This window comes from Saccostrea cucullata, unplaced genomic scaffold, assembly GCF_032062105.1.
Source record: "Saccostrea cucullata isolate Sc308-1 unplaced genomic scaffold, CSIRO_AGI_Scuc_v1 ctg116, whole genome shotgun sequence".
In the NCBI taxonomy this organism is placed as follows: domain Eukaryota; kingdom Metazoa; phylum Mollusca; class Bivalvia; order Ostreida; family Ostreidae; genus Saccostrea; species Saccostrea cuccullata.
The window spans coordinates 72102-82500 of record NW_026931870.1 but is presented as its reverse complement, the minus strand read 5'-3'; the positions used below and the strand labels follow the sequence as shown (position 1 = coordinate 82500).

General features: G+C 33.6%; 2 protein-coding genes across 3 annotated transcripts in view; both read left to right on the top strand.

The window, feature by feature from the left end:
* LOC134233790 (ubiquitin-conjugating enzyme E2 E2-like) overlaps positions 1-3568 on the top strand; it is a 10687-nt gene extending 7119 nt beyond the window's left edge. For both annotated transcript variants that reach the window (XM_062715794.1, XM_062715793.1), the window contains exons 4-5: positions 2022-2154; positions 2619-3568. In XM_062715794.1, coding sequence (XP_062571778.1) covers positions 2022-2154; positions 2619-2864 — 379 coding nt within the window. In that variant the 3' untranslated portion in view covers positions 2865-3568. The remainder of the gene's footprint in view (positions 1-2021; positions 2155-2618) is intronic.
* Positions 3569-4888: 1320 nt separating this feature from the next.
* LOC134233813 (uncharacterized) lies at positions 4889-10393 on the top strand. Its single transcript, XM_062715869.1, has 6 exons — positions 4889-4996; positions 5994-6096; positions 6970-7171; positions 7400-7544; positions 8455-8514; positions 9689-10393. Exons 2-6 carry the CDS (start codon positions 6004-6006, stop codon positions 9810-9812), a joined length of 624 nt encoding a protein of 207 aa, XP_062571853.1. The 5' UTR covers positions 4889-4996; positions 5994-6003; the 3' UTR covers positions 9813-10393.
* The last annotated feature ends 6 nt before the right edge of the window (positions 10394-10399 follow it).

Sequence of the window (10399 nt, the reverse complement as noted above, 5' to 3'; positions counted from 1 at the left end):
GATTGCACGCGCTTGCACGTGCGCTTTGCTCTGATTGGCTGAAACTAAAGTCTCTATATCTTTCTTGTTTTTTGATAAAATCATTTGAAATTTTGAACATAGTTATACATTAGGGAGATCTACAGCCTGTAATATAAGAATTATCATGAAAGCATGTGCATGCACGTGTGCTTGCAAGAGCTCGCACGTGCAACATGAGAAATGTCCAACATAATTGAAACAGATGTAACTATTTAAATTATTGATGAAATGCTTTGAAACTCATATTATAAGTATATATTAGAAGCATAGACAAGATGACATGGTCAAAAAAGCAAGATCTCACGCGCATGCACGTGCGCTTTGCTCTGATTGGCTGAAACTAAAGTCTCAATATCTTTCTTGTTTTTTGACGAAATCCTTTGAAATTTTAAACATAGGCATGTATAAGGATATCCTACAATAAAATATATAGCAATTATCATGAAAATGCGTGCATGCACATGCGCTGCAATGTGATTGGCTTATGCTTTAAATAGCTATAACTCCCTAGTTTTTCAACCAAACAGGATGAGATTTGGAACATGGATAGATATAATGGACTTCTACAAGATGGTATGGTCATCATGCACATGCATACATGTGCGTGTACGTGCACTGCAATCTGATTGGCTGAAACTTTAAACAGCTATAACTCCCTTGGTTTTCAACCAAACGGGGTGGGATTTAGAACATAGATAGATGTAATGGACTTCGTCATCATGCTCATGTATGCACGTGCTTTCACGTGATATGAGTAAAATCAAACATACAGTTTAATGAGAGTATTTTTTAAATACTTTTGGATTAATCACTTTAATATTTTAGTATATTAAAATATTAAGATTGTATAGACAAGAGAGAGGTCAGAGAGAGAGAGAGAATGAACTTGGTACTTTCTCCTGGGTAAATGTTGTTAAAGCCTCAAATGCATAGAGTTTATCTCTATTAAATTTAATGAAGCTTACAGGGAATGTGGCACCAAAAGGAAGTTGGGGAGCGTTTGGGGAACATCTGTAACGGTCCCCGTTACAATTAGCACTAGTTAGATTTGAAATCTTCCTTCACTTGATACTACATGTATATATATATAATTATTTGCTGATATCACGTATATTTTTTTTTCCTCAAGTGTTTCAAGAATATGGATGAGGATCTATATATGTATTGCAGATATTGACATTGAAATATAAGGAGGATAGGAGTCAACAAATTATTTTTTTTATTAACCACCAGATATAACTTAAATTTTGGGACATGATATCTTAAGCTGTCATCTATCATTTGGCAAAAAAAAAAATTCATAAATTTTAGTTTTAAAATTTGATCATTTTGTTACCATAAATTATTATATGGAGCTCTTCTTCTAAAGGAGCTGTGTTTTCCCTTTATTTCATAGTAAAGGGTTAGAGATCATTTGTAACAGGCTAGGGGCTGATGTTTATTAACAAAATCTCTGTGGACCTTACAACAAATTTTTATTTCAAAGCGGCATTTTTGTCAATTGAAGCGGTCAATTTGGCCGGTAGCCGGTTCTTAGGGAAAACACTGAAGGAGATCAAAATAGTCTAAAAATGGCCACAACCACCCAGCCCTTTAATTCTTTGGAGAGTATATAGATTGGTCACCTTTCTCATTTCATTCATTCACAATTTGTCTTTTCTCTGTTAATTAATAATTATGACAAGATACATCTGACTCCATCATAGCATGAAACACTTGAGAAAGACAGGCACCATATTACATTAAAAACTCGTTTAGTACGAGCACAGATATTGGGAAGTCACAGATATAAGAAAGATATCTTGGATCCCCAACCATATTAATTTCACAAATTCCTTATAGGGATATAACAAATTACGGATATAGCGATGTAATTTCATAGGTCCCAGAGACTTCGTTATATCCGAGTTTTACTGTGCATGTATTCCTCTATCTTGAAAGTTCATAAAATTGACAATCTGATAAAAAATTAGATTGATAAATAGATTATTTCTTTGAAGTGCGGGACCAAAGGGGGACAACCTCTATGAGTGGGTGTCGACAATTCTTGGGCCAAAGGGTACCGTGTACGAGGGTGGAGTTTTCTTCCTGGACATTTCTTTTTCCACTGACTATCCATTTAAGCCACCAAAGGTAAGTCTGAGTCTAAAATGTACAAGATTATTGGTGAGGCTAAAAACTCTATACCAATTATAAAACAGAATTCTGCTTTACCTATACATGTATATGGTAAAAGTTTAATGATTTCATCTCAAAGTTCCTAAACTGTAATGTTTTAACAGTGGAAGTTTTTATTGTTTTTGCCCATAATGGGTGCACCATTGAGCAAGAGTTTTTTTTTTTTCATTTAAAGACTAAATCAACCTTGTAAATGTGTGATAGGCAAGCTCGGGTGATATTGGCAACAGAGATATACACTTGCCTGTCACAGACTATGTCTTTACAAATCTTACAGTAAAATAATATGTAGGTCAACTAAGCACATCATCATTATATTGAGGTCATTTTGAGGTAGTCATTGAATTTTTCGGCGAAAAAATATTAACATGCACAATCACATTTTTTAACAAAAAATTAAATTTTATTTTAAATTTCAGCTGGTATTTAAGACCCGAATCTACCACTGTAACATCAACAGTCAAGGTCACATTTGTTTGGACGTTCTGAAGGACCAGTGGAGCCCGGCGCTGACCATATCCAAGGTGCTGCTGTCCGTGACCAGCCTCCTCGCTGACTGTAACCCTCACGACCCCCTGGTCGGCTCCATCGCCCAGCAGTACCTGTCCAGCCGGGAGGAGCATGACAAAATGGCGCGCCAGTGGACCAAGAGGTACGCCACATGATGACGTCATCTGGAAAGTTAGAGAAACGAGTAACTCCAAGCTGACACAGGACTGGGGAAGGGTGGCATTTACAATCTCAATTGTCTACTGTCCTACAAAAGAAATACTTAAAAGGAATAGAGTCCTGATGTTAAAATAGAGGAAAATAATGAATTTTTATTTTGATATTTTTTTAGTTTAAGAGTTTTAAAGATATCTGTGTCACTTGTGTCCATCTTAAATCTGAGTATCAACAAAATCTAGCAACCTTTCTGAGCAAGTCAGTTATATGTATAATTGGCTTAATTTTTTGCATTATTAAGAATTCATATTTCCTTGATTCTTTTTTCATAAGCTTACTTCCATGTGATACTATATCCACTTTCCTTTTCATTTTTGTATAACGTTTTCTATAGGCCCGATAGCGTTCTGTGTTCCCCTGACCAGTAAGAATGATTATAAACATGTGTAAAGGAGTCTTATAGCTGAATAATTGTATGATTTGTACATGTATGTTATTTATGTGTGAAGAACCTATAAAACATTTCTGTTTTATAACTGGATGTTTGTTTTGCAGTAAATTTATACAGAAGACAAGATAATGATTGACTGGAGAAAATGACATTTTGTGCTTCATAATTTGCATGACTGTTATGTGTACACATGTACATGTGTAGTTACTAGTATATGAAAGCAAAAAATAAATTTTAAGTGATAATTAGTAATACACATCTGTTAGTTGTCATTTAAAAAGAGAAAAATTAAAGATGAGATTTGATTTTAACAATGTGAACCAGTTAGTATGACTGTGTATAGGCAGTACAAGGCTCTTGATTTCTGAGTAAGTGTATGTATTCACCCCCTCTCCGAGAAACATGCCTGTCCAACTTATCTCAGAATGGAATGTTTTTATTATGTATTGCGTATAATTGTCCATAATCTTGACTGAGTCAATACAAAATGCATTTACCGTATAATCCCTATTAACCGCCCCTGTCCCTCTAAGTGCCCCCTTAGGTCTTTTTCAATTGTCAGGAAATAAGGGCCCCCTGTACAGTGATTAAAATCAAAAAGAATGTAATCAAAAAATTGAAGAAAGTGAAAAAGAAACTTGTTTATTGCCCAATATCTCAATGGAAAATGAAAATTTAGCATAATTTGGGTGGATAATCTTCACTTTCAGTAAAGTTAGACATTATGTTAGTGGTTCCTTGTATTTATTTTTCTTTTTTCAAAAGATATTTTGAACTTAAAATCTGACATTAAATATCATAAAGAGAATTCCAAAAATTCCCCCCTTTTTGCAATTTAAGTCTAAGCGCCCGGGGCTGTTAATAGGGATTATACGGTATATCTTGAATGAGTGCTCTATAGTGATATAAAGATACTCTTAAACATTTACAGTTAAATTAATGAAAGTTATAATCCATTATCAAAAACATTGCTGCTTCAACAAAATACACTGTACAGTGTACTGGTACACAAACTGTCCTTTTAAGGTTTCTGTGGTTCAAAGTTGTCATTGAAATACATGTAGTGGTGATTTTTAATAGTTTCATTGGCAGGGGAGAAAATGTGATGGACCAGACCAGGATTCAAACCTGGGCTTCCTAGGTCACGAGACATGCTGCTGTTTTACCACATGAACTGAGCAATATGGCCTTTGGAAATTTAGCTGACTAAAATATCACCATATTCCTCCTAAAAGGTCTTTGCTCCAATTGTGCGATTTTATGTAATGAAAATGAAAAAGGATTTTATTTTGGTTTTTGACTTATAATGCATTTATTACATGGTTTTATCAAATAAAAGAAATCGTTTGCCAAATAAATCTTTTCTCCTGATCCCCTCCCCCCTTTTTCAACCTAAGTTACCGAACTGCAGTATAATATTTGATTTTTACAAATTGAGTAAAATGATGTGTAGACTACAGCCTTTTTGTCTATATTTACTCTGTTTAACTAAGCAATGCATGCATATAAATTGATATTAAAAAAATCCGGAATTCCGAATTCTGTAGACATACCTTTCCAAATTAGTAAAAATCAAGATGGCGGCGCCCATGGGTAAATAACCAGCAGCATGACATGATTTTGATGACTGTAATGAACTAGATCCACATACACCTTGTAATAATTGAGGATTGCGTTTATGTAAGTTGTACGATTAATTCTGTAGTACTTTTAATTTAATCACAGGGACTCCTAACGATTCTAGTGGATCTGTCGACCAACCCATAACAGATCACCCCTGGCTTAGGTACAGTACATAATCAAACTGTCAAATAGAGCCTAGTGGGATGATCAAACAGAAAAAACAACAGCAAATTAATCTTAAGAAACCCATGTGGTTTAAATTAGAACGTTCTTTGAAATTAACATTTTCTACTAAAGTCAAAAAAAAAAAAAAAAATGACGCAAGCTCACAATTCTGCATCAGTGCATAGGAGAATCTTAGATTGATAATAATTATATCAACTTCTCAATAAGTAAGCTAATTACAATTTCTGATTTCTTTCAAGTGAAAAGGCTGCAGGAGTTTCTTGCAGTCATTATTCATATTAAGATTTTAACATGTGTAAGTGATGTTAATGATAGCAGCAGAAGAAATATTTATCTCAATTTTTTTAGCTCATGTACCCTCACAAGTGACATAAGTACTAAAGTAGTAATTTATGAAGTTGTAAACTACAATTACATGGTTGTTATTTATTACTATATAAGCAATCATTAATCAATTCAATTATGTTAATTGCACTTCTACAGAGTACACCAGTTAGACCAGACATACCTGTATTTTATAGCAGTCTGAATTTCTTTAGAATCCTAATTTGTTCAGTTCTTCAATACTGATTGAAATGAAAGAACAACCTGCAACATGAAAGTTCTTAAATTCACATTTTCTTTGCAGAATACATCTTCGCTAGCCAAATGTGCGATTCATTTATACCCTCATATTAGAAAGAGGAGGGTAAATGAATCGGACACTTGGCTAGCGAGGATGGGCAGAGTTGTATTTATGTTTCTTTTTTAATTTTACATATTTCATGTAATAATTATTCTGGAAGTTTTGAATTAAATGTACATAAAAATAGAATAATATGGAGAAAGTATGTTGTTATTCAACAACTTGATGTCATCTTTTGTTTAGCTTGTAAGAAATGGGTAAACAAAAGAGAGGCAGACAGAAATACCACAATGCAGCAGTAAAAATCAAAAATGTCCCCAAAGAGGAGGGGAAAACAGACCAGGAGGTAAGAAATGATTGCAGAATAAGTGTGGTTGTTTGTGAAGACAAGCAGGCACAGTCAATCAAGGATATCAGTGTAACTGACAGAAAAGAATGTCAATGATCATGTCATTTATTTAATTACATTGAACACTGATAAAAAATGTAAAATAAAAAGACTTGCAAATTTATAAATTAGGAATATTGCATCATTGGATACCCATGAGTGATCTCGCAGCATTTTTTTTCCCCTTATATAACTGGTACCGATAAACGGCATTGTTCCCAATGCAAAAAAACGTTAATTTTTCCCAATTCTGTGACTCAAATTCCCAATTCAACTGGGATGCAGCAGACTATGTTGAAATCGTATTTCTTGTTAAATGAAACATTGTACAAGTTGACCAATTGTTTCACTTCTGCTTAAATCAAAAGTAGAGAAAGTCGTAATTTGGCGGGACCTGTGGTTTCGACAGCGTAGTGTCATACATTTTGACAAATTGAAAGCATGAAAATGTGAAAACATGGGACATTGATATAAAAAACAATAAGTACTTGTTGCTTATTCTTTAAAACAAGGAATAATAGGTAATTAATTTGGAATAAACGCAAAAATGTTTCATTTGCATAAATGAGAGAAAATTCTCCTGTTTTTCTTTTATGTTATTTTTCCCAATTGAACCGGTACCGGACCCTTTCCCAATGGGTGGAAAAAAATCGCTGTCTCATCTTTTACTTAGGTGATAAGTATTTATGTGGTAAGTAAAAGACGAGAACACCTGTGGGTATCTGACGATGAGAGAATTGTGGACGTTTTAATCATCTGTGTGTGTGCTATAGTTGAACATGATTAAGAATTATCTACTCTATAAAGTAGTACATGTTGACATATATTTAGGAAATGGAAACCTCCTCCAATCCCGGTGTAGCTGCTGTGACAGGTAACATGTTTAAGAGCGTGAAGATTAGTGCCGAGGAACTGACCCAGAAGCTGCCCACTGACTGGGACACAAAGAGCGCCATCACTAGCACCTCACTGAAGGGGCTACAGCTGAAGAAGAAGGACAGGAAGAAACTCAGGAGGGAACTTCTGGTGCAAAGTAAGTCAAAGGGTAGTGATAGATGAAGTAGGGATAATTTAATAAAACTTTTGTTTTCTTCTTGAGAGGTATCTTTTTACATAAATACTTATTTAGATATTGTGCAATTATAAAACTGTTTCCCAAGAAATTACTCTGAGGCTCTGTTGCCAACAGGTGTGAAATGGAATAAAGTAAAGCTGCTGATTCCTTATTAGAACATTTGATAGTGGTCTGATTTATTGATAGAATTGGATGCAGTGGAGGCAGCAAAGAAAGCGGCCAAAGAGAAGAAGAGAAAACAGAGTACCCCTGTGGTGGGGGACATAGGATTGCTGGGAGAGGCCCTCCCCACACTGGACATGCTGCTCAAAAGTGACCAACACAAGAAAAAGTAAGAATACATGTATATATAAAAAAACTGGGGGGACATAGACTGCTGGGAGAGGCCCTTCGTACACTGGACATGCTGCTCAAAAGTGACCAACACAAAAAAAAGTAAGAGTACAGGTACATAAAAAAACCTCCCACCTACACATGGTTATTACACATGGATTCCAGCCCGTGAATTATTACCTCAATTTGACATAAACAAGGACATGTTTATGTTATGTAGCTTTTTACAATGTCTTCCAATACAGATTCAATGAATGGAATCTTATTTGAAAAGCCTTTTAAAACTAATTGGTAGTATTGTTGAATTTTTATAAAATCTAAATCAATATAAATTCTAGTCTGAAGTCTTCTAAATATCCTGAGTCACAGTCTTGACACAAAATGTTTTGCCTAGTACCTGTGATTAATACCATTCTATGTCAATGTTATTTAAGCAAGTTCAAGGACACCATATGGCTATGACTTTCTGACCTTTTTATTTTAGATGTGGTAACATATCTACCCCATTGTCAAGGTTATTCATAATCTTAAAATGTTTATGCATGTACAGCGTACTAGAATAATGTTTGTTCATAAAAAAGGATGGATCATAGTTAGCGATAGCAGTAGATCACTTACAAGTGTTTCCTTTTCAGGGAAAGTGGCTAGCAGGATTTTCAAGCATTTTTTGTTTTCATTAATTTTGTGAAAATCATACAAAAATCATGTGAAAAGTTCCAAATGTAATGTGAAAATTATTTTTTTTGGTGAATATCATGGTTCTTTTTGTCTCTTTCTCATGCAGAGCCTTTGAATGATATTTGTGCATATTTCCTATGAAGTTAATGCGAGCCACATTAACCCTGTGTAATAGGAATAGTGTTCAGAGTGTAAACAGAAAAAGAAATAGAAATTCTTTTCTTTTTCAGAGAATGTAATAAGGAAAAACCTCGTAGTATTTTGAAGGAGAAGAAGAGGCAAAAGCAGATGTGAGTACCATTAATTTTGTCTCGTATGTCAAGATAATGTATTATAGTATTCAGTAAAACATGGTGACATCCAACATGCCTAGGTCTGTCCATTCATAATGATATTCCAGTTTATTGCGATTTGTTGGCACAAAATATTGTATTGTGATACGTTTATCAATACATATGTACATGTACTGCAAAAATGCTTGGGCTTGAAATTTTTACTGTAAAATATGAAATTTAATTTGTCAGAAATTTTTTAATCATGCCAAAGTGTATGTTTGCTGTTTTATGGTTGTATTTTGAAATTCCTGTGAAATCAACAAAAAAATTTTTGTTTCAACTTGTTTATAACAATTATATAAGGCCAAAATAAAATTAAAGTTGTTTGGAATTGCCTCCCGCCTTATTGAAATGCCCCCTCCTGAAAAAAATTTTATTGACCAAAAGTAGAACGATTTTTTTTAATTTAATCAATTTTTTTGCCCATCACATGTATCACATGCACCACATAAAACATTGAAATATAGTGTCAGATCTATGTAAAATTAGGTTTTTCTGTTAATGGTAGATACTTTTTTTTTAAAAGTCAGAAAATGTATTTACTGTTTACTAAGACTTTTAACAAAAATTGAAAATTTATCTTAAATTAAAAAAAAAAAAAAATAATTTCCCTCCCTCCCTCCTATGTCTGAAACCCTTCAGGCGGCAGTTCCAAACAAACATTTTTTTAAGGATGGCCTAATGTGGGGTTAGTTAGATAAGAAAAGATCATTTTGTCTCTTATTGAAAAAAATGTGAATATGATGCATATCACAATTCTGGTAAAAATATAACAATACTGTATGTGTACATAATTTGGCTTATTCAAAATTTAGAGCAATCAAAGGATATAGAGTTGTTGGTGTAATCATGAATTAACACTACACATGTCTGTTCCGTATATTGTATTTACAAATGATTTCTTTATTAGCAGTATTCATGAATTATCGCATCATTGTCTGCACTAAAGGCACTAAAATATGTATTTTTAACTGTACAAATGCATATTGTGACATATGCTTCTTTTGACATTTAAAATTGGACCATTTATGCATTTTGACAATTTTTTTGATGTATGCATGAAGTGCAGAAATGTCTTATTGATTGTTGTCCAATCATTTGCAGCTTTTTTCTGTTTTGTCTTTATAAGGTTAAAAGACGTGGAATTATTTCATCAAGTTTACAGCCATCCATCTTATTCCAAGGACCCAAGGGCAACAATCCATGAACATTTACAAAACAAACTTAAACGGGAAAATCAGATGGAATCTTAGCACTGGAGAGAAGGGATTTAACCATTTTACCAGAATTATGCTGATTCCTCTGGGACACAAGAACCACATATACATGTATTTTGTAAAACTAGAGGAATATATTACAAACATTTACACATACCATTTTTTTAAAAATCTTGATTGTTTGTTTTAATTCTTTGCAATTTATATGTACTGTAAACATACTTTTTTCCACGGTGTCATAATTCCGCGGAATCTCAATTTCTGTTTATTCAGCGAATAGAAAAATACGCAGATTTCCTGGACAGTCACTATATGCCTTATATTTATATAATAATTTTATGGACAAATTTCCGCGGAAAATTTGTGACCGCGTACATAGCGTATTTTAATACCACGTGGAAAAAATACTTCTACAGTAATTTATCAAACTTCCCTCACTTATACAAATGTTCATGTTGCATTAGTAATGAATCCTGTGTGGGACATTCATGCCCTATGGACATATTTCTTTATTGCAGTAAAATGTTATATATTGTTTATTTTGTTACCTGTTGATACTGAAAAAAATATCAAAATTTTGGTTTCGAACAAAAATAAATATGTATGAAAAGCAGGAATCACGA